This window comes from Bufo bufo, chromosome 4, assembly GCF_905171765.1.
Source record: "Bufo bufo chromosome 4, aBufBuf1.1, whole genome shotgun sequence".
Taxonomy (NCBI): domain Eukaryota; kingdom Metazoa; phylum Chordata; class Amphibia; order Anura; family Bufonidae; genus Bufo; species Bufo bufo.
In genome coordinates this window covers 604,938,836-604,966,007 of record NC_053392.1, presented here as the reverse complement: position 1 = coordinate 604,966,007, position 27,172 = coordinate 604,938,836, and the positions used below count along the sequence as shown (strand labels likewise).

General features: G+C 48.2%; 1 protein-coding gene across 2 annotated transcripts; it reads left to right on the top strand.

Moving 5' to 3' along the window:
- The first annotated feature begins 1,861 nt into the window (after positions 1-1,861).
- On the top strand, positions 1,862-27,172 carry ACBD3 (acyl-CoA binding domain containing 3). 2 transcript variants are annotated; one of them, XM_040430585.1, is made up of 8 exons: positions 1,862-2,140; positions 14,411-14,552; positions 14,963-15,103; positions 16,639-16,797; positions 17,261-17,435; positions 17,769-17,970; positions 18,215-18,502; positions 23,686-27,172. In XM_040430585.1, exons 1-8 carry the CDS (start codon positions 1,921-1,923, stop codon positions 23,895-23,897), a joined length of 1,539 nt encoding a protein of 512 aa, XP_040286519.1. In that variant the 5' UTR covers positions 1,862-1,920; the 3' UTR covers positions 23,898-27,172. The 2 variants fall into 2 exon arrangements, with proteins under 2 accessions (XP_040286519.1, XP_040286520.1); XM_040430586.1 differs by having other exon boundaries at positions 1,921-2,140; positions 18,218-18,502; positions 23,686-23,897.

Genomic DNA, 27,172 nt, shown 5'->3' with positions numbered 1-27,172 from the left:
GTTCTGAACGCAAGTGTGAAAGTAGCCTTAGGGGCGAGAACCTGGGATCTTTCATCCCTTGTCCTATTCAGCTCTATTAGGGTGAATAGGACTTCACACTGTCCCTGCTGCTCTGTGCCTTGTGCACACAGCATCAGGGATGTTACCATGGCAACCAGGGCTTCTGTAGCGTCCTGGCTGCCATGGTAACTGATCGGAGCCCCAGGCTTACACAGCTGGGGCTCCGATCAGAAGCTGCCACTGCACCACCAATGAGGGGGAGGGGAGAGGTCCCTGTGGCCACTGCCACCAATGATTTTAATACTGGGGGGGTTGAGAGGGGCTGGCGCACTGTGCCACCAATGATTTTAATGGGATGGGGGGTTGAGGGGGGCACACTGCACCACCAATGATAAATTTCCCCTTTATACAGGAGGCTGGTACTGGCAGATCAGCAGTTAACCCCTCAGGTGCGGCACCTAAGGGGTTAACTGCCTCTGATCGCAGCTCCCTGTCAGCGGCAGGGTGCCGGCAATGCGATTCTGCTGCCGGCACCCGCCTCCTGTATTGTGTTAAAGACTGACTCTTACTATCAGGCCACACAGAGCGGCGCCCAGCGATGTCTCAGCACTCACCATTAGTCCTGGGCGCCGCTCCGTTCGCCTGCAGTGCCCCATTACTGTCTCCTCTCCTGCTCCACATGCTGCTGATTACTATCGGAGCGATGGGAGGAGACATCAGCTTCACTAGTGGGCGTTCCTTCTTCCTGGCTGTAGCGCTGTCCAATCGCAGCGCAGGGAGAAGGAACGCCCACTAGTGAAGCTGATGTCTCCTCCCATCGCTCCGATAGTAATCAGCAGCATGTGGAGCAGGAGAGGAGACAGTAATGGGGCACTGCGGGCGAACGGAGCGGCGCCCAGGACTAATGGTGAGTGCTGAGACATCGCTGGGCGCCGCTCTGTGTGGGAAATGGGAATAGTCCTATCATTGGTGGCTCAGTGCGCCCGCCCCTCCTCCGCCCCTCTCTCCTCATTGGTGGCGCAGTGCGCCCGCCCCTCCTCCCCCCTCTCTTCTCATTGGTGGCAGCGGCAGCAGCACAGGGGGGAGGGAGGACAGCTTCCTTCTCCCCGTGCTGCTGAGAGAACATGAGCGCGCCGATAGCAGCGCGCTCATGTTCAGAGATACTAGACTGCCGGGCCGCAAAGATCTTCATTGCGGGCCGCATGTTTGACACCCATGGTGTACATACATTACATTACTTATCCTGTACTGATCCTGAGTTACATCCTGTATTATACTCCAGAGCTGCACTCACTATTCTGCTGGTGGAGTCACTATGTACATACATTACATTACTTATCCTGTACTGATCCTGAGTTACATCCTGTATTATACTCCAGAGCTGCACTCACTATTCTGCTGGTGCAGTCACTGTGTACATACATTACATTACTTATCCTGTACTGATCCTGAGTTACATCCTGTATTATACTCCAGAGCTGCACTCACTATTCTGCTGGTGGAGTCACTGTGTACATACATTACTTATGCTGTACTGATCCTGAGTTACATTCTGTATTATACTCCAGAGCTGCACTCACTATTCTGCTGGTGCAGTCACTGTGTACATACATTACCTATCCTGTACTGATCCTGAGTTACATCCTGAATAAATAAATAAAATAAAAAATTACAGTTAATAATAATAAAAACTAGCAATGATTATAAGGCTACTGCTATGTAATTCTCCGGGTAAGCTGGCGGGGGCGCACTTCCCTTCCCTGACTATCCGACGAGACTGGGCTGCGCGGCCACGAAATTGTGTTTTGCGCATGCGCCCTGCTGGTAGCCAGCCCAGCGGAGGTGACGTGCGCGCCCCCGCGTCACTCTGAGAGTGGAGCCGGAAGTCGGGACGTGGCCGGCGCTGTGAGCGGGGGGAGGATGGCGGTGGTGAGCAGCGCAGAGAGGCTGGAGGTCTCCATTGACGGCTTAACGCTGACCCCGGATCCCGAGGAACCTGCGGTTGGGGAGAGGAGGGTTGACATGGAGGAGCCGAGCCGGGAGCCAGCGCCACAGGATGACACGGAGGCCCAGAGCCTGGAGCAGCGCTGGGGCTTCAGTCTGGAGGAGCTCTATGGTCTGGCCCTCAAGTTCTTCAAAGGTAACTGACACTTGTGTCACTGAGCAGCGCTGACCACTAGGTGGTGCTGCTGAATGCTGGTGCAGAGCTTGGATGGTGGTCCAGAGGGGTGTTTTTTTCTTTTATTTACCCCCTGTGTAGGTGAACCCCTCCTCCTGGGGCATGGAACCCCCCTGTGCGCTGCCTCCCGGGGCATGGGACCCCCCCTGTGCGCTGCCTCCCGGGGCATGAGACCCCCCTGTGCACTGCCTCCCGGGGCATGGGACCCCCCTGTGCGCTGCCTCCCGGGGCATGGGACCCCCCTGTGCGCTGCCTCCCGGGGCATGGGACCCCCCTGTGCGCTGCCTCCCGGGGCATGGGACCCCCCTGTGCGCTGCCTCCCGGGGCATGGGACCCCCCTGTGCGCTGCCTCCCGGGGCATGGGACCCCCCTGTGCGCTGCCTCCCGGGGCATGGGACCCCCCTGTGCGCTGCCTCCCGGGGCTTGGGACCCCCCTGTGCGCTGCCTCCCGGGGCTTGGGACCCCCCTGTGCGCTGCCTCCCGGGGCTTGGGACCCCCCTGTGCGCTGCCTCCCGGGGCTTGGGACCCCCCTGTGCGCTGCCTCCCGGGGCTTGGGACCCCCCTGTGCGCTGCCTCCCGGGGCATGGGACCCCCCTGTGCGCTGCCTCCCGGGGCTTGGGACCCCCCTGTGCGCTGCCTCCCGGGGCTTGGGACCCCCCTGTGCGCTGCCTCCCGGGGCTTGGGACCCCCCTGTGCGCTGCCTCCCGGGGCTTGGGACCCCCCTGTGCGCTGCCTCCCGGGGCTTGGGACCCCCCTGTGCGCTGCCTCCCGGGGCTTGGGACCCCCCTGTGCGCTGCCTCCCGGGGCTTGGGACCCCCCTGTGCGCTGCCTCCCGGGGCTTGGGACCATTGCACTAAATCAGTAGGCTTCAATCTAACGTTGTAATACTCTCATCCTATGGATCAGTGTACGCTAGGAGTTGTAGTTCTATTACAGATACTCCATGCTTTCCATTTGCTCCATTACCAGCAATGAAAATCTAGAATCCGCCACCTGGACCGGCGTCATAGACGTGTCCGCCACTCGGCTCTGCTATGTTGTGTTACTAGTGACAGTGTGTAGTGCCTGGCTCATTCATCCTGTCATTTCCTTCCTCATTCCTCCACACCTCGGCCACCTCATCAGTACACGCCACAGGATTCCCAGTATAAAGGAGTCACATTACAGCATTCCCAGTATGCAGGGGAACAGGATTCACACTCCCAGTACACATCATGGCATTCCCAGTATACATCACAGGATTCCCAGTACACAGGAGTCACATTACAGCATTCCCAGTATACAGGGGAACAGGATTCACACTCCCAGTACACCTCATGGCATTCCCAGTACACACCACAGGATTCCCAGTATACAGGGTTCACACTCCCAGTACACACCACAGGATTCCCAGTTCACCAGATTCGCACTCCAAGTACACAGCACAGGCTTCACACTCCCAGTACACACCACAAGATTCCCAGTACACACCACAGCATTCCCAGTATACAGTAGAAGAATACAAATATACCTTTTATTTATAAATATTTCTATTATAATGTGATAATATTTACATTTAGACATCCCATTGTGTAAAGAATAGTATTTTCTGGCAGACCATCCTCTGCAGTGCTGCGCAGACATGACTCTGCTATACATAGACTGGTACAGACTGGGGGGGATCCCGCTGCTCTTTCGGGTCCTCGTGTGTTTCGATCTTTGCAGATGCGATTCTCACAGAAACTGCAGCACCGACCGATGCAGCCCAATACTCCATGAAGAGAATGCTAGAAGTGCAGTTTGACTGACACAGGTGCAGAGATGGTGTCATGTAACTTCTTTGTGCAGTGGAGCTCCTATGGGCAGTGAAATCGTGGTTGCCCCCTCCCCCACTGAAATGATGGGACAAAATATTATTAGACTTGACCCCCCCAGAGCATGGATCTGGGCCGGGGGGGGGGCTCTTTATGGGGCACACTGCTGGAGCGGTGCAGCTCTGCTTCCCTTGTGGACCGGCTCTTAACCCCTCCATTGACTGCAATGTAGATTTTGTAACTATGGATTTCTCTCCAGATTTTGCCCTCGAGAACAATCCCTTCCTGTACGTCCCGTTACTGCATAGAGAGAACATAGAAGGAACCCCCCCCCCCCCCCCCCCCCCATTATAGGCAAGGAGCTGCTCTCTCTCCCGAGGGCTGCTGCATGATACAGACAGGAAGGTCAGATCGACGGGCTCTGTATAAGGGTTCACTATCCAGGCAGCACCCACAGCTGGGGTTAGAGAGCCCCTTTAATTCATAGTATTTACTGCAGAGCTGACAGCAGAGATAGAACAGTCGAGAAACGGACACATTACACCATATATAGAACGGCTTCTTTTCTCTGATAACGCAGTGACCCCACCAGCTGAATAGTGAGTGCAGCTCTGGAGTATAATACAGGAAGTAACTCAGGATCAGTACAGGATAAGTAATGTATGTACACAGTGACTGCACCAGCAGAATAGTGAGTGCAGCTCTGGAGTATAATACAAGATGTAACTCAGGATCAGTACAGGATAAGTAATGTAATGTATGTGCACAGTGACTGCACCAGCAGAATAGTGAGTGCAGCTCTGGAGTATAATACAGGATGTAACTCAGGATCAGTACAGGATAAGTAATGTATGTACACAGTGACTGCACCAGCAGAATAGTGAGTGCAGCTCTGGAGTATAATACAGGATGTAACTCAGGATCAGTACAGGATAAGTAATGTAATGTATGTACACAGTGACCCAACCAGCAGAATAGTGAGTACAGCTCTGGAGTATAATACAGGATGTAACTCAGGATCAGTGCAGGATAAGTAATGTATGTACACAGTGACTCCACCAGCAGAATAGTGAGTGCAGCTCTGGAGTATAATATGGGATGTAACTCAGGATCAGTACAGGATAAGTAATGTATGTACACAGTGACTGCACCAGCAGAATAGTGAGTGCAGCTCTGGAGTATATTACAGAATGCAACTCAGGATCAGTACAGGCTAAGTAATAGACGTACACAGTGACTCCACCAGCAGAGTAGTGAGTACAGCTCTGGAGTATAATACAGGATGTAACTCAGGATCAGTACAGGATAAGTAATGTAATGTATGTACACAGTGACTCCACCAGCAGAATAGTGAGTGCAGCTCTGGAGTATAATAAAGGATGTAACTCAGGATCAGTACAGGATAAATAATGTATGTACACAGTGACTGCACCAGCAGAATAGTGAGTGCAGCTCTGGAGTATAATACAGGATGTAACTCAGGAGACCAAAGACGAACGAACCAGGTGGGACGCTAAACACTGAGAACCACGTGAATAAATACCGTGAGTAAAAATCAAAAGGATTGAATATTGGGACTGCAGGATAATCGACATTCACCTGAGAGCAACAACTTGGTGTCCGATTGGATACTTTATTGAATATTTATATCGGACAATTCCGAATATTTGAAAAGGTGCCTTGCATGGATTTTGCATGTTATATTGCATACAAGAAAGGAATGCCAATACTATTATAAGGAATAGACTGACACTTTTGGCTTGCGATATTTTTGCACATTCAGGACGTATGGTCCCCTTCTTTTTGGACTTTTTTTGAGTTTTTATAGAAGTTTTAGATTTTAGGTATTTTTAGGGACTGATTTTGTCTCCGCTGCAGCGATTGTTTTTTTAATATTGTATTGTGATGTTGTATTTTAATATATTTTGCCAATTAAATATTGTGTAACAACACTATTACTATTGCTCTATTTCCATGCGAGGAAGTGCCAGTCTCATACTACATAATATATACTTTTTATTACGCCTTTGTTGATTTGAGTGAATCAATTTGAGACTAGAGCACCCAATCCAGAATAGTAAGGGGAGTGAGCGGTTTGTCTATACTACTTTTTCCATAATACAGGATGTAACTCAGAATCAGTACAGGATAAGTAATGTAATGTATGTACACAGTGACTGCACCAGCAGAATAGTGAGTGCAGCTCTGGAGTATAATACAAGATGTAACTCAGGATCAGTACAGGATAAGTAATGTATGTACACAGTGACTGCACCAGCAGAATAGTGAGTGCAGCTCTGGAGTATAATACAGGATGTAACTCAGGATCAGTACAGGATAAGTAATGTAATGTATGTACACAGTGACTGCACCAGCAGAATAGTGAGTGCAGCTCTGGAGTATAATACAGGATGTAACTCAGGATCAGTACAGTATAAGTAATGTAATGTATGTACACAGTGACTGCATCAGCAGAATAGTGAGTGCAGCTCTGGAATATAATACAGGATGTAACTCAGGATCAGTACAGGATAAGTAATGTAAGGTATGTACACAGTGATTGCACTAGCAGAATAGTGAGTGCAGCTCTGGAGTATAATGCAGGATGTAACTTAGGATCAGTAATGTATGTACACAGTGACTCCACCGGCAGAATAGTGAGTGCAGCTCTGGAGTATAATATAGGATGTAACTCCGGATCAGTACAGGATCAGTAATGTAATGTATGTAGACAGTGACTCCACCAGCAGAATAGTGAGTGCAGCTCTGGAGTATAACACGGGATCAGGAATGTATTCCCTTAGTGAGACCAGGTCCTGTAGTTGACAATCAGCGGACACTCTGGACTCTTCTAGGTGATTTATATGTTTTGCCGCCCTCCTGGCACTGATACTTTTCCCTTTTGTCTCCCATATTAATTTCCCCCCCCGTGTCACTTGTGGATGGATCCAGGATCCTTATGTGGCGGTATTTATTTTACATCTCCTTTTACATTAACCTAGATGCGGAGCGGCCTAGTCCAGCGTGTATAAGTGGCATTTTTCCCGACATAAGTGACTGCAGCAAGCTAGACAAGGACGGGGGGGGGGGGGGGGGCTGCTGCTGCACGCATCTGTCCGGGGGGATTTATCCTTTTCTCTTCTTTCATTCAGATATCTGACTGCAGCTGGAGCCATTGTGGTGGAAAGCAGGATGAGTGCTTTCCTCTGGGACGCGGCGGGGGGCTATTTCCCCCTTGCTTTTATTTTTTGCCCGGGATCGTCAGCACACCCATTAGCCCAGAAGACCCGTGCCCCAAAATGTATTCTCTGCTGCTTGGTACCACGTTTGCAGGCAGCAATTATTCATACATTGCAGTTGTGGTCCCAGCCACTAGGGGGCATACACAGTCACACTCCAGAGTAGGTTATATAGGAGGGATCACTACATACAGGGAGGGTATCTTTTCATTTTTATTTTATTTACTTATTTTTACAAAACTGTTTCTACCTCCCCTTTTCTAGCGGATTTTAATCCTGATCAGACATCAAAAATGATCCCGAGGTTACAAGATGTCGTCTCACGGGGGAGAGTTATTTATTTTTCAGTGTACCACGCAGGGAGTTGACGTGCTGCCGACCGCCACAGGTCATCACTGGCACGGGGGATAGGGTGACACAGGTGTCTTCAGAACGACTTGTCGCTGCTGGGGACTGCTTAAAGGGCAACTCCCTCTCAGGTCCAAGTAGCATCAGTGCTGCAGAAATAGAAACCAATTTAAAGGGAAACTGGTGAAACTGGTTTTCATTGTACCTCCTCAGCTGTAATCATTATACCCGTCCTGGTGGATACACAGGGGCCGTCAGTTACTATATGCGGTTGTACTATTGTGCTGCAGTCCCTGAGGTCGGGGGAGGGGGGGGCCTGATTGGACGTGATGAATATGTTACCTCCGTTTGAGAAACGTTGCCCCTCACTCTCTGGAAATTGGCTGCAGGTTAAGTCCCTCTAATGCAGGCATGCTCATCCTGCGGCCCTCCAGCTGTTGTAAAACTACAACTCCCAGCATGCCCTGCTATAGGCTGATAGCTGTAGGCTGTTCGGGCATGCTGGGAGTTGTAGTTTTGCAACAGCTGGAGGGCCGCAGGTTGAGCATGCCTGCTCTAATGGGTTAGAATTACTTTTAGCCCTTTTTTTGGTGTTTTCTTTTTCATTTTTTTTTATAGAGGTTTTCCCACAAAAAAAAAATCGCCATTTTGCAAGCCAACTCCCCCAAATGCTTCTGTAATGACATGCAATTAAAAATCTAATACAGCCACTGAGCAATTCAAAAAAATCTATTTGTATAGCGCCACCTGCTGTTTCTTCTTTTCCTTATTTTTGTGTGCCGTGCTGTAACATTGCATAAGGTGGTCGCACATGCTCAGTTCAGAATTTCAGCTGCCACCAGCCGGATCTACTGTTGCGACAGGTACAAGGAGGGAGAGCTGCAGCGGAAAGCACACGCCCACTGAGCTGACACAGGGAGAGAGCTGCAGCAGAAAGAACACGTCCACTGAGCTGACACAGGGAGAGAGCTGCAGCGGAAAGAACACGCCCACTGAGCTAACACAGGGAGAGAGCTGCAGCGGAAAGAACACGTCCACTGAGCTGACACAGGGAGAGAGCTGCAGCGGAAAGAACACGCCCACTGAGCTGACACAGGGAGAGAGCTGCAGCGGAAAGAACACGCCCACTGAGCTGACACAGGGAGAGAGCTGCAGCGGAAAGCACACGCCCACTGAGCTGACACAGGGAGAGAGCTGCAGCGGAAAGAACACGTCCACTGAGCTGACACAGGGAGAGAGCTGCAGCGGAAAGAACGCGCCCACTGAGCTGACACAGGGAGAGAGCCGCAGCGGAAAGAACGCGCCCACTGAGCTGACACAGGGAGAGAGCTGCAGCGGAAAGAACACGCCCACTGAGCTGACACAGGGAGAGAGCTGCAGCGGAAAGAACACGTCCACTGAGCTGACACAGGGAGAGAGCTGCAGCGGAATGAACACGCCCACTGAGCTGACACGGGGTGAGAGCTGCAGCGGAAAGAACATGGCCACTGAGCTGACACAGGGAGAGAGCTGCAGCGGAAAGAACGCGCCCACTGAGCTGACACAGGGAGAGAGCCGCAGCGGAAAGAACACGCCCACTGAGCTGACACAGGGAGAGAGCTGCAGCGGAAAGAACACGCCCACTGAGCTGACACAGGGAGAGAGCTGCAGCGGAAAGAACACGTCCACTGAGCTGACACAGGGAGAGAGCTGCAGCGGAATGAACACGCCCACTGAGCTGACACGGGGTGAGAGCTGCAGCGGAAAGAACATGGCCACTGAGCTGACACAGGGAGAGAGCTGCAGTGGAAAGAACGCGCCCACTGAGCTGACACAGGGAGAGAGAATTCAAAAAAAATCTATTTGTATAGCGCCACCTGCTGTTTCTTCTTTTCCTTATTTTTGTGTGCAGTGCTGTAACATTGCATAAGGTGGTCGCACATGCTCAGTTCAGAATTTCAGCTGCCACCAGCCGGATCTACTGTTGCGACAGGTACAAGGAGGGAGAGCTGCAGCGGAAAGAACACGCCCACTGAGCTGACACAGGGAGAGAGCTGCAGCGGAAAGAACACGTCCACTGAGCTGACACAGGGAGAGAGCTGCAGCGGAATGAACACGCCCACTGAGCTGACACGGGGTGAGAGCTGCAGCGGAAAGAACATGGCCACTGAGCTGACACAGGGAGAGAGCTGCAGCGGAAAGTACATGGCCCACGAGCTGTCATAGGGATAGCACTGTAGCTGAAAGGACATGCCGTCTGATTTGTGATTGGGAAAGTTGCAGCAGAAAGGAAATTACCTCTGAGCTGTCTTGGGGAGAGAGCTGCAGCTGAAAAGGGCACACCCCCGGGCTGTGATATGGAGAGAGAGCTTCATTATAAAGGACGTCCCATGAGCTGTTACAGGGAGAGAGCTGTAGAAGAAAAGTCATGCCCCCTGAGCTCTGATAGGGAGACAGCTGCACTAGAAAGAACGCATACCCCGACCTTGGATGTGGAGAGAGCTGCAGCAGAAATCCCCCCCCCCCTCATCTGTGATAGGGAGAGAGCTGTCCCAAAAGGACACACCCCCTGAGCTGTGATTGGAAGTGAGCTCCAGCAGAAAGTGCACACCCCCTGAAAAAGGACACGTCCCTGCAGAGGATAAAATTGGTGCAGACATTGTCCATCTCGCAGCAGGTTTTTCTACAAAGTATTCGATCCGGCATAAATCTCTCTCCCGATAATTTGTTACAAGTCACCTGCACTGATGCATTGTATTGACTGGTTCTCCCAAAAACTGGATACAGTTTCCCCAAGCTCTGTACAAGTCTTTATTTACTGCCAGCAAGCAGATTCTTACAGATGAGAAATATAAATGTGAAGTAAATTAGAAGGTTGTGTCTTTAAGATGTGACCCTGCGGTGGGGACGGGCGCAGCTGTTCCCCGTCCATGTGACATTGTGTTCCCGGCCGCTCTCTTCAGGGCAGTGAATCGTCACTAATTAAGACTTCTGGGATATGTTATGCAGTTGGCGAAGGCCCTTCATACTGGTCTGTTCACCCTGGGGGAAGCTGATGACTACTCTCGGGTCTCGCACCCGCCGTCCATCATAGAGTCATGTGACCTCGCTGCAGGACACGTCTCTGATTTCTGTTAGGTACAGACTGTGCAGAGCGGCAGCCTTATCTATGATCCCGCGGACGATATAGTGCGGATCTGAGTAAACTCGACTGTATTCGTCGATCTAGAGGCCACACTAGAGACAAAATGGCAGATGGCGAGTCGCGCATTGGATGAAAGTGCATCCGGTCTCCATGTTGTATCAGACAGTGTAAAAGTTAAAGGGGCATGAAAAATTCAGGAGCTGTTTATGTGTTTCTAGTGCAGATTGTGCTTTTATTCCTAGCAAGCCACAGGCCTAGTGACCGCATGCCTACATACATTTAGGACTCGTGCACACGAACGTATTTGGTTTCCGTGTCCGTTTAGTTTTTTTGTGGCCCGTATACGGAACCATTTACTTGAGTGGGACCGCAAAAAAAACTGAAATGCATTCTGTTTCCGTATGTCCGCATGTCCGTCCTGCAAAAAAATAGAACATGTCCCATTGTTGTCTGCATTACGGACAAGAATAGAACTGTTCAGTTCCGTAAAATACAGTACACATACAGACGTCATCTAGATCTTTTGCGGATCCGTGTTTTTCGGACCGCAAAATACATACACGGTCGTGTGCATGAGCCCTTATATACATATGCACACGTGCCCATACACTGCATGTACACAACCAGATGTAGCAGGAGCTAAACTCCCCACACCGTTACCGCAGCCCGCCTGTGACAACCGTCATATACTCTGCCAAGCTATGAAGGTGCCTGGAGCGCCATGGTAGGTAATTTAGCGCCTTCTACATCTGAACATACACATATATACATATATCACTGGTGTAGCCGCCATCTGCATCTTTAATAACGCTAGTTATTCCTGTTCCAGCATAAATCCCGGCTCTTGGCCAGAGAAAAACCGCTGCGTGCAGCATTTATGCCGGAAACCGCCCTGGTCACCGTCCCATCCTGTTATAGTCAGTGGGGATCTGGCGGTGTCTGGCAAAGCCAGAAATGGTGAACTCCGGCCAGTTGTTTCCTCCTGGATTTCATAACGCTACAGCTTACACACACGTATGTGTGCAAACACGTACATGCGTACACTAATATGTACATGCGTACACTAATATGTATATACACACATCAGTCTAAATACTTACTAGTGTATGCACACATGCCTGCACGCCTCTTATCACATACATAAGCACTACATACATGCCTGCACACAGTTACAGAGAAGTGCGTCCTGTATGATTTTTTATTTTTATTTTTTTCGTCCTCCCTCTGATCTGCGCAGCTCGTTGTTTGCAGGCCTGAGCAGGAGGAGATATCCTGTCGGGGATATAACGCAAATGCTTTATATAAAAGATAGGATCCAAGGGAATTGATCCTAGAGGTGGACATATAAAACACCTCAAAAAGAGATAGTCGTTAATTTAATTATTTTGTGCAATGGGTAAAATAAGGTACAAGTGTCTATGCAAAAATATGAATAATTTATTATACAATAACTCAGAATACAATCAAAGCTTAATCAATAGAAGAACTCAATAATATGCAATAACACACAGTGATATGCAGTACCCAAAATTCTAACAGAATACCAGCGTCCCACATCACCTCTCAAACATAAAATGTAATACAACAGTCTCAACGACCATTATGAGATATACTCAATAGTGGTGAGGACAGATACAAACCCTTGTTCTGCTCAAACTATGACCAATCTCTGATATCTGGTAGTATTGCTGCATAAGTTATAAATTATCAAGCCTGATATGACTATGGAATGAATATTCCAATCAGAGATTCTCTCTGATATTAATATTGGATCTTTTATTCAGTAATATGCATCTTTGCTGAACAGTGATAATATTGATGTAGTACATGTAACATTACACATCCGCAATAAAGCAGGGAGTTGCTAAATATCAGGCTAATTAATTTAATCAATACTACACATAATACACATAATAAAGTCCAGATGATATGCAGAGTCTAAGGGAAGTCAGCTCAAAGGTCCGTTCTGATCATTGGGATTTTCTCCTGGGTTGTGCTTCCTTTCTTTGTTTCTCTGTGTTTCTGTGTTTTCTGTTGCTCCCTGTTTGTCGTCTCCCCCCCCCTTCATGTGTGTAAGGTTTATGATCACCAACTTATCAGTTAGACACACCTTCCTAACTTTGAGTTTTCCAATCATTGTCTGTTAGGCGTGTACATATGATGATGACTGTGATGTCAAGTTATCACCCAGAATGCATTTCAGCTGTTGGTGCAATGTTACATATTCATACCTAGGTGGCACTATTGCATAAGCTACTAGCATCATCACTATTAAGGGTTAACTGTCCAGGTCTGATTTCTCTTACATTCTATACACATAATATATGGAATCCTAAATCGGATCTAAGGGATTATCTTTGACACATAAACCCATTAAGGCATAGACTTTGTGGCACCATTTAGACTTTTCCCATACTATGAAAATTTAGGTATTGATAAGAATATAATGGACCTTGTACCCTCAGACATGTGTGTTTCCTCTGTTACTCCAACGGTTGATTGTTAGTTAAAATAACACTCTTATTAACAAAATTTTACACTTAAATTCTTTTCATCATGCTTTAGGAGTGTATGCGTTCCTAGTGAGAAATATATAAGATAATAGATGCATCGAAGTCCTTCATAATATTCAACAATACAAAACAATATATGTCCTGTTGATTATCTTATACTTAAAACTTAATGTTCATTATACATATACATCAGATTTTCTGCTTCATCAATAGACATTAAACTGTTGGGGTAATTAGTACCAGATTCGTCTAGAAAATATCCTTATCTCAGTCATAAATGTATAAGGAGACGAGAATGACTCTTCTCAGACTGGTACATCTACAGAGAAGAAATTATATGAACTGTGTCCTCTCCATGAGCCTCTTTCGGCCTACTTTAAAATACATACACAATGGTGAATATAACACAACATGGCCTCTCATAGGTAATCAAATCCACTATAATAGGATATTTTGATATAAATGTTATACACTTATGAAAAGGCACAACAATCCGGAGGACGCGGCCGCTCTCCCTCTGCAGGGTAGAATATCGGGCAGGTTCTTCTGGTATTATGTGTTATGTTGGTGGCTTTATTGCATTTCCAAGTAACGATGTGACTCATTAATCCCAGTGATGTGGGTGATGAAGGCCATTTCATACCAGCGCCTGATGACTGCATTCTGGTGGTGGGGTCATTTGCTTTAGGCCGTGTTCACATGTTGCAGGCATCTGACTGGTCACATGGCAAATTTCACAATTCCTCTTGCTTTGGAGCATTATATGGCAGAACACAGCGTCTTGTCCCTGTATGAAATGCTTTCATCACAATATTTGGCTGAGTTTGCCCCTAGGTGGCAGAGATGCTAAGGTCATCAGTATTAGATCGGCAGGGGTCCGACTCCCGGGACCCCCGAAGATCAGTTATATGAGGAGGCCGTGGCGCAGCCTATTCCTAGGCCAGTGATGTCACGTTCATCGGTCACGTGGCCGAAGCGCAGCTCAGTCCCATTCAAGTGACTGTACCCGGGCTGCAATACCCCCGCCAATCTCATTGATGACCTATCCTGAGGATCTGACACAACACCTCAACCCACACACATGATGTAGGGGTATAAGGAGCTGCCATTTCCTTCCAGCGCTGCTTATCTCCTGGAGAATCGGGTTATCTGCTATCGCTCAGTGAACACATGATGCTTCTTCTAACTGCTGTCCCTTTGTGGTCTCTTGACAGAGAAGGACGGGAAGGCTTTCCACCCAACCTACGAAGAGAAGCTGAAGCTGGTGGCGCTGCACAAACAAGTTCTCCTGGGGCCCTACAACCCGGACACCTGCCCCGAGGTCGGCTTCTTCGATGTTCTGGGCAATGATCGGAGGTAAAGTGCAGTTTGTTTCATTCCTTCCATTCTATGTAACGCATTCACAGTTTCCTATGCGTCTCCATGGTAACCGACTACAAACAAAGCCCTGTGTAGTCTGATCCTGCAGTCAGGCATCATTCCGTCGCTCCACCCACACCCCCCCTCTTCTTCATAACCTACAGATGGAAGGCACAAATCTCTCCTGTACTGATAGTTTGCTGCAGTGTATCAGCACAGGAGTCCAGACTGTGTCCCTCGCAGAGCGCGGTGTAGACCGGATACAAGTATAACAAACTCAAAGTCTGTACAAGTTGACAGCAAGCAGAGTTCTTACAAGTATGGTGTGTTAAAAAGTCATGGTACATTGCTTAAAAAAAAGTGTGCTCCTGCCAAGCGCCGTTCACACTGCGTCTTTGTCCTCATAGGAAAGAATGGGCCACCCTGGGCAACATGAGCAAGCAAGAAGCCATGACGGAGTTTGTCACCCTGCTGAACACCTGCTGCCACCTCTTCTCCCCATACGTCACCTCCCACAAAATAGAGAAAGAAGAGCAAGAGCGAAAGAGGTAACGCCCTGAGTCCTGTAATCCCGCGTAATCCAGGGGACAGGATACCTGCTGGATTATCGGGCGGTTATAGAAACGTGTAGAACTGGTTCACGCCCTTACAGAAGACCAGAGATCTAGTAGAAGGGCTTCTTCACACGTCGCAATATGTTAAAAAAACCAGCGACATGTGAACAAGACTGAAAATATCAATGTCCTGCTGTCTGAGGAAATGTATAAGGTTATGTATGTAGCAGTGCTGTGCCGGATTATTGGTTACCAGACTAAAGGAATTTCACTGTAGCAGTGATTTTTACCGTCTCCCAACATCTGCTGCCCAGATACGGCGTCTGTGTTTTTTTTATTTTTATAGCAATGCCATAATGATCTTACATAATCAGAATCTCCTCCGGGACGGCGATGTCCCCTCGGGAAGGCGGAAAAATACAGCGACCAAAATAGTCCAATTCCCAGGACTCCTTTTGCTTGCCCTCCCCCCACCCTGCTTCAATGGCACCTACGTATGATTACGCTGTTAGTCCTTTAGTCTGGCATCCGGATAGTCCGAGCACTGCAGTGAGGGATTTAAAGGGGAAGCTCTGCAGCCTGTGAATCGCTGGGAACTATTGGAAACCCAGTTTACAGTTTTCACGTGGTTCCCTGAGCCGGGGTCTCCGGCCGTGCGCAGGTCACTGCCGTCCCAGTCTCTCGGGGGGGGGGGGGGGGGGGGGGGGGAACATCTGGTGCCGATGGTGACCCGTTTTAGGCCACCACTTCCAGCAGTCTCTGATCCGGCGGGTCGATCTGTCCTGGAGTCACTGCGTTGAGTCACCAGACGATTATTTTCCACTATTTCATACTTTCCCAGTCAGGATGGTGCAGGATTATAAAATAAAAAAAATGACAGCGTTCTTCAAGAAACAGGACCGCACCTTTCTACAGGGCGTTAGTGGTATTGCAGCTCAACCTCATTTCATTTAATGAAGCTGCAATACCAGATACAGCCCATGGATGGAGGTGGCGCTGGTCCAAAAAAGTCAAGTATAATTATTTTAGATAGCGCCAACAATGTTTGTCATCAAGAATTTACTAATCTTATGGATTCATGATAATACTGAGTGGTGATATACTTATGAGTATTGTTGTTCACTGAATCTGCATCGTGGATAATTTAAAGAAAGAAAAAGTCAACATATTGTATTATGTTATAATATGTATTTATTGTTTAATAAAAACGATTTGATTCAAAAAAAAAGAATTTACTAATCTAGTTTGATTAAATCCTCCCTCATATAATTTCTTAAATCCTATAAGTTCAGCATTACAGAATCCACACTGCAGGGTAAAGCATGGGGGACAGAAGAGCAGTCTGAGACTCTGACGGTATAAGAAGTGAGTTTCATACTCCAGCAGACAATGCAGCTTGGCTGGATTCGCTGATCGTAGCTGGCAGAGCTAAAAAAACTGCCCAGCGTGCATCACCCGGGGGTAGAGCAATGGTTTCCACAGGCTGCCGTCCATGTCTTGTAAAGCATCATCTGCCGATTCTTTTACAGGAGGGAGGAGGAGGAGCGGAGAAGGCGCGAAGAAGAGGAGCGTCAGCGCCTGCTACGGGAGGAGGAGAGGCGGAGGAAAGAGGAGGAGGAGAGACGGAGGAGGGAAGAGGAGGAGAGGATGCGTGCAGAAGATGAGAGGTTTCGAATGGAGCAGCAGAAGTAAGTACTCCCATCAGGAGTCAGCTGTTATATATACGCCTCCAGCACTTCAGCTGTTCTCAAACTACAACTCCCAGAATCCTCCTGCAAGAACAGCCAAGTAAGTTTGCATGCTGAGAGTTGTAGTTTCACAGCAGCTGGAGTGCTGCAGGTTGCTTATCCTCGTACTACGCCCTTCATATGGATATCTTGGGGGATTTTGGAAAGCCTGTAAGGAGCAGCGGCGCCCGCTCTGCTCGCATGACTGGCTGATATATCACGCCGTGTCTCCCTGCAGACGTCTCAGGGGCCAATGTACTCACATTAGTGGATTTGTCTTGTAGCCCTGGGTTGTGAATGAGCCGGGGGCCACCATCATTTTAGCACTGCAGTCACGCTTCAGCTCAAGCTCTGCACAGCAGGAGGCTTCTCAGCAGGAGCGTGCATGGTCTCGCATCTAAATCCCGTTTCCGTTTTCCTCCAGGCAGCAGATCATGGCTGCCCTGAACTCCCAGACCGCCGTGCAGTTTCAGCAGTATGCGGCCCAGCAATACCCGGGGAACTTCGAGCAACAACAGATCCTGATCCGACAACTGCAGGAGCAGCACTACCAGCAGTACATGCAGCAGCTCTACCAAGTGCAGCTCGCCCAGCAACAGGTAGAGGCGCCACCACATAGACCTCCAAAGAGATTCCTCACTGACCCCCCTCCCCAAATCAAGGCTTAGAGCATCTTGGGAGAAAGTGCTGCATTTCACATACAGGTTGTATGATGAATTGCACATGAATTAGATGCAGCGTGCATGAGGATTTGTAGATCAGTAAATCATTTGGAGGCTTTGCTGCACTGAAGTCTGAAATATGGCTGTTCCGGGAGTTGGACTCCTGTCAGTCAGATATCGATGTCCCTGAAAACCCCTTTGTGGCCCACGCAGGGCTGGTCGTCGTAGTGTTGCCCTCTCACACGTATCATCTGATCTCCACCCCTACAGGCAGCCTTACAGAAACAACAGGAGGCGCTGTCAGCAGGAAGCCGCTCTCCAGTAACTTCTCCAGCTAAGGTGAACACGGGAACTGCCACAGGGTCCGGAGAATCCCCCTCGGTCAACGGGCAAACTCATCCACACATAGACAGCTCTGAGACAGAACTGGAGGCCGACCCATTGGAGGACCTGCTGGAGAATGGACCTAAAGGTGCGTCCCCATAGACTACAGCGTCTGATTTTAGGTGTGGACGCAATGTACCTCTAAAGTTGTGTTTATTTGGGGGACAGTCTGTCCATGAGTTATCTGCCCAGCTCTCCTAGATATACAGATGTGGTACCCCGACATGAGGAACATAAGTCAGCCGCTGCGGCGCTTACTCCTCTCGGTACTAGAAATCCCTGCAGGGGGGTACAGGGCGACTTTTGGTTGTTAACGTCTGCTTTTGTCACAGCAGAGTCCACGCCGGTCATCGCTGCTCCTTCTATGTGGACAAGACCCCAAATTAAAGACTTCAAAGAGAAGATCCGGCAAGACGCGGACTCGGTCATCACCGTGGGAAGAGGAGAGGTGGTCACAGTCCGCGTCCCCACACACGAGGAGGGCTCCTATCTTTTCTGGGAGTTTGCCACGGATAACTTTGACATTGGTTTTGGGGTTTACTTTGAATGGACAGACTCCCCAAACACGACTGTGAGTGTGCACGTCAGCGAGTCCAGCGAGGACGAGGAGGAAGATGAAGGTTCGTTACTCTGTGATTATGTTATATGACCCCTTCCTGTTCCCCTGCTGCCTTACTGTAATATTCATAGCGCAGGCTGTCTGCATAGACCCCCAACCCCCTGGTCTTGTCGGGGGATGGGTCTCCACACGCACATCACATTGTCAGGGCCCCTGAGCTGTGCATAGAAATCAAAGGGGCGCTAATAGGACAGTGGTCTCCAGCCTGTCCAGGGTCTTACAAAACTACAACTCTCAGCATGCGCTTTATCCATGGCTGCATGGTTTTGACAGGTTAAACATTAAACCTTCAGAAACTTTTTATCCACCCAGGGAATGGCCTATAAGATCTAAACTGGCGGTCTAAAGAGACTCCCTCCAATCCAGACTATTAGGACGGTCTCAGTGGAAAGAGGGTCTCGCCTACAAAGCGCTTCTCTATTAGGTTATATTAAAGCGGTGGAATCCATGGCAGAAATCCAAGGCTGACCTTAGGATTGTTGCTGAGGACTTGCAGTTATACTTGCCGCAGATTTTGTCCGATTCAATTAGACTAATCCACGTGTGGCAACCCACCACAGATTATAGAAATGAGAAACGAAATATAACACACAGAAGAGGTCGTCTTCTGTGTGTCCCAGGAGATCAGCTGTGTCCCCCTCCTCACTGCCTTGTGCCTAGCTATAAGACAGGTGGCTGCAGCAGGAGCCTCTTCCCTCTGCAGTAGGGCACAAAGATTGAGCCTCAGCCCCTTGCTTAAGTTTCGCCCCCCCCAAGCCAAATATGGAATAGATCAGCAGATCTGTCCCTATGACACTGGCTGACCTGTTACATGTGCGCTTGGCAGCTGAAGACATCTTTGTTGGTCCCATGTTCCTATGTGCCTGCATTGCTGAGAAAAATGAAGTTTTAATATTTGCAAATGAGCCTCTAGGAGCAACAGGGGCGTTACCATTACACCTAGAGACTCTGCTCTCTCTGCAACTGCCGCGCACTCTGCACTTTGACAGGCCCAGGCAGTGAAAACGTCATAATGCCTAGCCCGGGCAAAGGGTGTGACAGTTGCAGAGAGAGCAGAGCCTCTAGGTGTAATGGCAACGCCCCCGTAGCTCCTAGAGACTCATTTCCATATATTAAAACATCATATTTTTTTTCCCCTTCAACCACGAAAGCACCACGAGAGAGAGAGAGGATCTGCCCCCATAGACAGGAAACCTGCAGAATAAAAGGGCGGACACTCTCCTCCCAATTCAGTGTGGTTTCCTGTCTCTGGGGAAGCCTGCAGTTTTCTTTTATGCTGACCCCAGTTTTTAGGCTGGAATTGGGCCTGGGGCAATTCCCAGAGGTAAGAAGCGGCATCGGTTGGTGCGCTGGTGGGGACGAGCAGAGGGAGCATCTTGGGTGCCGGAGCGCTGTGTGCCTGGCGGCGTCGATGATGTGCTAGAGGCACAGACTTCCTGGCCACAGGGGGAGGAGGAGGAGAAGCTTCCGGCAAGGAAATAGGCCGGGGAAAACACGCGGGTGACGTCATCACAGAGCGCCTATGAGAAGAGCGCTCTGTAAGCAGGAGGACTGCGTCCTAATCAGAGTTTCTGGCTTGGCGGTCCGGTGAGGAACATGGAGGAGGAGAAGCGCACTGAGGAGTCTGGAGTTCCTCCAGCCCTGCCACCTCTGAGGGGTATTGAGTCCTGCTTCTCTTCTGATACCCTTATACCTAAATGTGTTTACAGGCAAAGGTCGTTTCAAAAAAGAATAAAGAGTGTGGTCTTTGTAAATCTGTTTTACCGCCTGAGTGGGAGAAGAGGATGTGTCAGAGTTGTGTTGAAAGAACAGTGGCTGAGGAATCGCTGTCAGATCAGAAGTGAATTCCTCTCTATCCTCTAAGAAAGCAGCCGGTGCAAGATATCCAAAGTTGAGACGGAGAAATACCACACAGGAGTTTATTTCATCTCATTCTGAAGAAGATGAAATGCACTCCACCTTATATTGGCATTCTGAAAATCCGTCCCCAGCTTGTTTTGAGGAAGGCGAGATAAGTGGCAAACCATGTTCTCCAATAGAAGATACGGATAGGCTTTTAAAAGCCGTAAGATCCACAATGGGCGTTAAAGAGATAAAAGAACCAAAGTCCATTCAGGATGTTATGTTTTAAGGGTCTAGAATCCAGACACCACAGCGCCTTCCCAGTACGTAAGAATGTATCAGCCTTAATTAAAGGGCAGTGGAAGAAACCGAACAGAAAAGTTTGTTTCAAAAAAACCTTAAGTGAAAATATCCCTAATATAAAGAGGACTGTACTACTTGGGGTAAGGCGCCTAGAATAGATGTAGCTATATCTAAAGTCTCTAGGAAAACGGCCCTTCCCTTTGATGACATGGGAGTACTAAAGGACCCTTAGATGAAAAAGCTGAGTCTTTTTTAAAAGGAGCCTGGGAGGCGTCTCCGTCTTCATTCAGACCAAGTATAGCTTCCACATGTATGGCCCGTTCCCCTATGGTCTGGCTCTCTGAGCTGGAAAGTCAATTAAAAAATGAATATCCCAGAGAAGAAATACTAGCGTCCTTGCCCACTATGAAAAAGGCGGCAGATTTCTTGGCAGATGCTTCGGCCGATTCTGTTAGATTGGTGGCCAGATCTGCCGCTTTATCAAATTCTGCCCGTGGAGAGCTCTGGCTAAAAAAAAACTGGGTTGGTGACGTCCCATCAAAAAACTAGCTACGTGGTATTCCATGTGAAGGGGAATACCTTTTTGGGCCGGCGCTGGATGATCTATTAGACAAAGCTGCGGATAAAATGAAAAGATTTTCAGGGTTCCTTTTCCTTGAGGAATAAATTTAGCCCTCCTTTTCATCCCTTTAGGAATAGCCGAGAAGGAGATAAAAAAAAAAATCAAGGGAGGATAGATTTTTCAGCCAACCCTTTTGGAGACAAAAAGAAACAGGATCAGCAATGACGCCAATATTCCGGTAGGGGGCAGATTAAAGCCGGGTCCCAGCCGGGTCCCAGATTTCTTGCAACTCGTGGATTCTAGACACTATTCTCACCGGACTAAAACTAGAATTTCGTATGGTCCCTCCAGTAGAATTCTTAATAACAAAAATTCAGACTTCGGCTCAAGGAATTTCTGCTATGAAGAAAGTGGTACCAGAAAATCGGTTTTAGTTCCTGTGCCAAAGCGAGAAGAAGGCAAAGGATTTTACTCCCCTATTACTTGTAAAAAAAAACTGGATGGTTCTTTCAGAACAATAATAAACTTAAAGTTCCTACAGATAAAAAAAATTAGAAATGGATACTATAAGATCAGTAATGACCTTCCTCCTCACTGTTTCATGGCAGGACTCAATCTCAGGGATGCATACTATCACGTTCCAATCTTCCTCGGACATCAAAAATCAAAAAAACTCCAAGGGTCTTCACAAAAATAATAGCAGAGATGGCAGCTCATACAAGAGAAATATCTATTCTTTTTATACCATACCTGGATGATTTTTTAATAGTAGGAAAAACAGAGGAAGCCTGTGGAAGAGCGGTATCAGAAATTCTAGACCGGTTAGGCTTGGTCTTTAAACCTAGAAAAGTCAAAGCCTCTTCCTTCCAGAATTCAGACTTTTTTGGGATTGATCCTAGACTCATCTTCCCAGAAATGTATGTTGCCAGAAGAAAAGGTCAGTCATATTCAGGAGAGAATCAGAAATCTAACCAGAAACCCAGTGGTCTCTGTGAGGAAGGGAATGTCTATCTTGGGGTCCCTCACGTCATGTATCCCGGCGGTAAGATGGGCACAACTTCAGGGTTCTCCAGTGGGAAATCCTTTAGATTCAAAAATAAGAATCTCAGACCAAACTCTCCTGAGCTTAGCATGGTGGTTAAAGAGAAAAAACTTGATTCAGAGAGTTCCATGGAGGTTAGAAGACCTGGTATGTCTAACCATGGATACAAGCCCCTGGGGGTGGGGGGCTCATATTCAGGAGATCTCCCTTCAGGGTCTTTGGGGGGGGGGGGGGGGGGAAATGTCCAAAAAGGGGGATCCTCCAACCTAAAAGAACTGACTGCATTAGGTCTAGCAATGAGGAAGTTTTCAGGTATCCAGTTTAAAGAAATTCCCTCTTCTGCTCCCATTCATCTAGTTTTAGAATTTCTTCAAAAGGGATAAGAACTAGGTCTGGCAGGTAGTACCTAAAAAAGTTTCGGCTCTTTCTGCCTTGTTTGATCAAGATATTGCAGGATGCACGTGGGTTTCAAGAATCTTTAGAGCAGTAGCCAGATCCACCCCGATAACCTCCCATAGAACCCCTCCATGGGACCTAAACTTAGTTTTAAATGCCTTGACTCAGCCACCGTTTGAACAGTTGGATACCAGCTCCATTAAATGTCTTACCTTGAAATCATGTCCTCTAATAGCATTAACTTCAGCTCGTAGGGTTAATGAAATCCAAGCCATATCCATTAACCCTCCATACACCACTATTTTGGAAGATAAGGCGTTGATTCGTCCGGATCCCGCTTTTATTCCAAAAGTAGCTTCCAGTTTTCATAGGTCTCAGGAAATTGTCCTTCCTACTTCCGAGGTCAGAAGAAGAAAAGTCGCTTCATTGATTGGATGTAAGAAGAGCTTTGATTAATTATTTATCTGTCTCGCACTGAAACCTGGCGAAAATCTTCTTCACTCTTTTTGTCCTCTTCCAAGGATTAAATAAGGGAAAGGCGGCCACCAAAGGTTCCATCGCAACGTGGGTGTAGCATGTAAAAATAAAATTGTGTGTATTAAGTTGAAAATTGTCGGTTATCTAAACATTATGTGGGCGGACTTCCTCCGATGCTTGGATATCACACTGGATTGGGAGGAGAGTGTCCGCTCTTTTATTCTGCCGGTTTCCTGTCTATGGGGACGGATCGTCTCTCTCTCTCATGGTGCTGTCGTGGGTTCTGGAAAATCCAATTACCGGTGAGTAATCATAATTTTTTGCAGCAATGCGCGGGCACATATATGAACATGGGACCAACACAGACGCCTTCAGCTGCCAAGTGCACATGTAACAGGTCAGCCACAAACCTGCTGACAGATGCCCTTTAACCCTCTGTTCTCTGCAGAACTTGACTTGTCTGATCATAACTGACCATAAGACCCCTTTAACCATCTGTTTTAGCTCTTCTCAGTCGTCTTGTAGCCTGACCTCCTTCCTGACTCTTGTCTCCTCATTACAGAAAACCCCAACAACGAAGAGAAAGCCAAAAAGAACGCCAGCAAGCCTCAGCTGGATGAGATTGTGCCGGTCTACAGGCGGGATTGTCACGAAGAGGTGTACGCCGGCAGCCACCAGTACCCCGGACGGGGGGTCTACTTGCTCAAATTTGACAACTCTTACTCCTTGTGGCGTTCAAAATCTGTGTACTACAGAGTGTACTATACTAGATAAAGGAGGGTGGGGAGGGGCCACAGGTCAGGTGGGAGGGGCCAGGGCAGCGAGTCGATCACGTGTTGCTGGATCCTTTTCAATCAGTGTTGTCTCCCCATTTCTCCTCTTTCCGTCATGTGGCGGACGGCGGCTCTTGGCGCAAAACTAATTCAAGCGTGCTCTGATTTAACCCTTTCAGTGTCACAACACCCCGTGACAGCGAAAGGGGTTAAAAGAAAAAATTTGGCTGCGCCCGCACCTTTTTGGTTTTTGTCTTCACACCTGTATGGAGTTCTTAATTATTATTCTTATTTTAAGTGCGCCTCGCCGGCATCTCATGATCTGTTCATAAGACAAATGTGCATGGGAAGCGCCACCAGGGGGGGATGGGCGTCCCCTCTGTCATCTTGTTTGGTACCAGGGTAATGAGTGCCCCCCCCCCCCTTAGGACTGGTAAATGTCTATGCAGGCTCTGCATGGAGGAAGGTATGGAGTGTGCATAGGTCTATGCGTCATCACTAGCTCAATACTGATAGTTTCTTCTCCGCTGCAAAGTCAGAGACTCTCTGGTGTCCGCCGCCAGCAGGGGGCGTCGGAGGGTTGTGGTGGAAGTCTATCTGTTCTCTCATCAATCAGTCTATGATTTTGTCTCGATCTCGTACTATGTAAAATATGTAACAATATGAAAGATGGTTTATAATTATAATAATAATCGTATGGAATAATCTGTCCTGTGTCATGTAAAGTGTCTGGTGTAAGCACTACACCTCCCACAATGCCACGCAGCGGAGCATGTGCTGTCTTAGACGGTGTTGCAGCAGGGGGTGCGGAGGGTGGAGTCTGAGAAAGGAACAGAAAATCAGCAGAATTGTGAGTGCAGCTCTGGATGTGACATGTTTGCAGGTTTTTGCATTGTTTAGATAGATTTGACCTGTAAAATGCTGTACAGCAGAGCTGCTCCAGTATGTTGTGTTATCGTATAGGGGAGGAATCGGCAACCTCTGGCACTCCAGCTGCTGTGAAACTACAACTCCCAGCATGCACACTTGCGCGACGGTTCTTGTAACTCCTATAGAAGTGAAAGGAGGATTCTGGGAGTTGTAGTTTCAGAACAGCTGGAGTCCCGGAGGTTGCTGATCTCTTGTCTAGGGGAAGGCACGGTAGGGTAGATGTCAGCGCCACGGTCTCCTGCTGTTGCACAATTATAACTCCCAGCATGCCCTGACAACCTGTGGCATGCTAAGAGTTATAGTTTCACCATAGTTGGATAGTCCAAACTGCTTTTTAAATACTGACTTGCACTAATACTTTTTATTTAAATGCTGGTTTTCTATGAAGGGGTTAAATTGATGTCCGAAGTCAAGGACGACAATATGGCCACCAATACATGTACAGTAAGGTTGTCGCCTGGCTTTCTTAGATCCCTGAACATTAAAAGGGTTTTCTGAAATTTTAAAACTGATGAACTATCCTGTGGAAAGGTCATCAGTATCTGATCGTTGGGGTCCGACACCCAGGACCCCCGCCGATCAGCTGTTTTGATAAGGCAGCGGCGCTCCTGAGAGCACAGCGCCGTACATTGTCTAGTGGTCATGCTTGGTATCGCACTCAGGGCTGCGCTGCTCCTAGGCCTCGTGAACGACTAACGTGACATCACTGGCCTAGGAAAAGTAGTGAGAAGGGTGCGGCACTACTGCTGGTGCCTTCACAGCTGATCAGCGGGGGGCCGGACCCCCACCGATAGGATAGGTCATCAGTATTGAATTGTCAGAAAACCCCTTTAACGAGGCAGATCTAGAGCCTGGGAAAGCTGGGTGACGAGTCTGACGACCTACGTGGGAGCAGTCATGGTGCCTATATTGGTCATCACCCAGCTTTTCCCAGAAACAGATGTAAGAAAAGAACGGCTGAATAACATTTTGTAATACTTGACAGAACATTATATAATTTCTGTTGTATCTGCAGTAATTCCTGGAAGGAAGTGCAGTATTATACTGCTGGATGGTCAGGCAGTGCGAGTGCCAGCTGACGGACGCTGCAAACTGAATGAGGGAGGAATTCGGTTCTATTGATTATCGGCACAACATCCCTGATTACACAGGAAGACGTGCCGCCGACAAACGAGCTGCTTGATTACACGGGCCCATTATCAGGAAGGAGCGTCCCTATAAACCCTTGTTCCTGATAATTAGCCCAAAAATCGTGAACTCTAAAAGGGCCCCCTGCAATTTCTGGGGTGACCCTAGGAGCAGTAGGTTTCAGTGGAAGACATATTGTAGGGATTTCTAACAGAAGGGATTAGACAGCTGCTGCTCAGACCGGTAACAGCCTGGGTGGTCTGCGAGATTACTGTGGGATGGGTACAGCCTTGCCACGCTGTGGCCACCGGCAGACAAGTTTGTCTTGAGACAATCCCTTTATCCTTGTAGCAGTCACATCTCGGCGGACGATCACTGACCCGGTTTTTGCTATTGAGTTCAATGTATGTTGCATGCAGGGAGCTCCCCCTAGTGGTGGTATGTAGAAATATTACGAAAGGAATTCACATAGAATGAAGACGGCATGATGCGGAAATGTGGAGAATCTGTTGTAGGGATTGTGTAAGATACCCTTGGTGGGGATAGAAAGCAGATGACCCCCATGAATGAGCCCTCACTGATATCCCCTATTAGTCATTTCTGCAATAAGCATCTCTTGATTGTGTCCATGCTGTTCCCTGACGCTCCATCCGTTTCAAAGGGCACATATAATACTTCATTACCGAGTCTTTACAGAGGTCTGAAATCTTCACCGGATCCCAGCCGACTAGTCGAAGAGGCGTGAAAGGAGCTGCTGCATGTGGAACGCCTAATTTCTGCATCCCACTTTCAGGGGCTTCTGCATACTGACGGTTTCCCTTTAAGACTTGCATTCGGATCCATGTACAACGAGGGTTCCACAAACCGTATACTGTACATAAAATACGCTGCTCTACTACGGAGCCCCTGTTCAGAGCAGCCTGCCAGTGACGGGCGTTAACCCTTTACTCGTTCCGGTTTTATTTTGTGACCGTCTCGTCGCATTGCCTTTTGAGCTGTTCGGTGATAACAGGACAAGTGCAATTTAAAGGAGTGAAATCGCTCAAATCCTCTATTTTAAAATGGTCATACTGACACGACTCTCTGTATATTCCTATACTTTGTGTTTTGATATCGGTTTGTTGGAAGGACGTGTCATACACTGTAAATTTAGTTCTTATAAGGAATAATTAAGTTTATCTTCATTAAAGACTGAATTCTCTCCTTTTTGATTTCTTA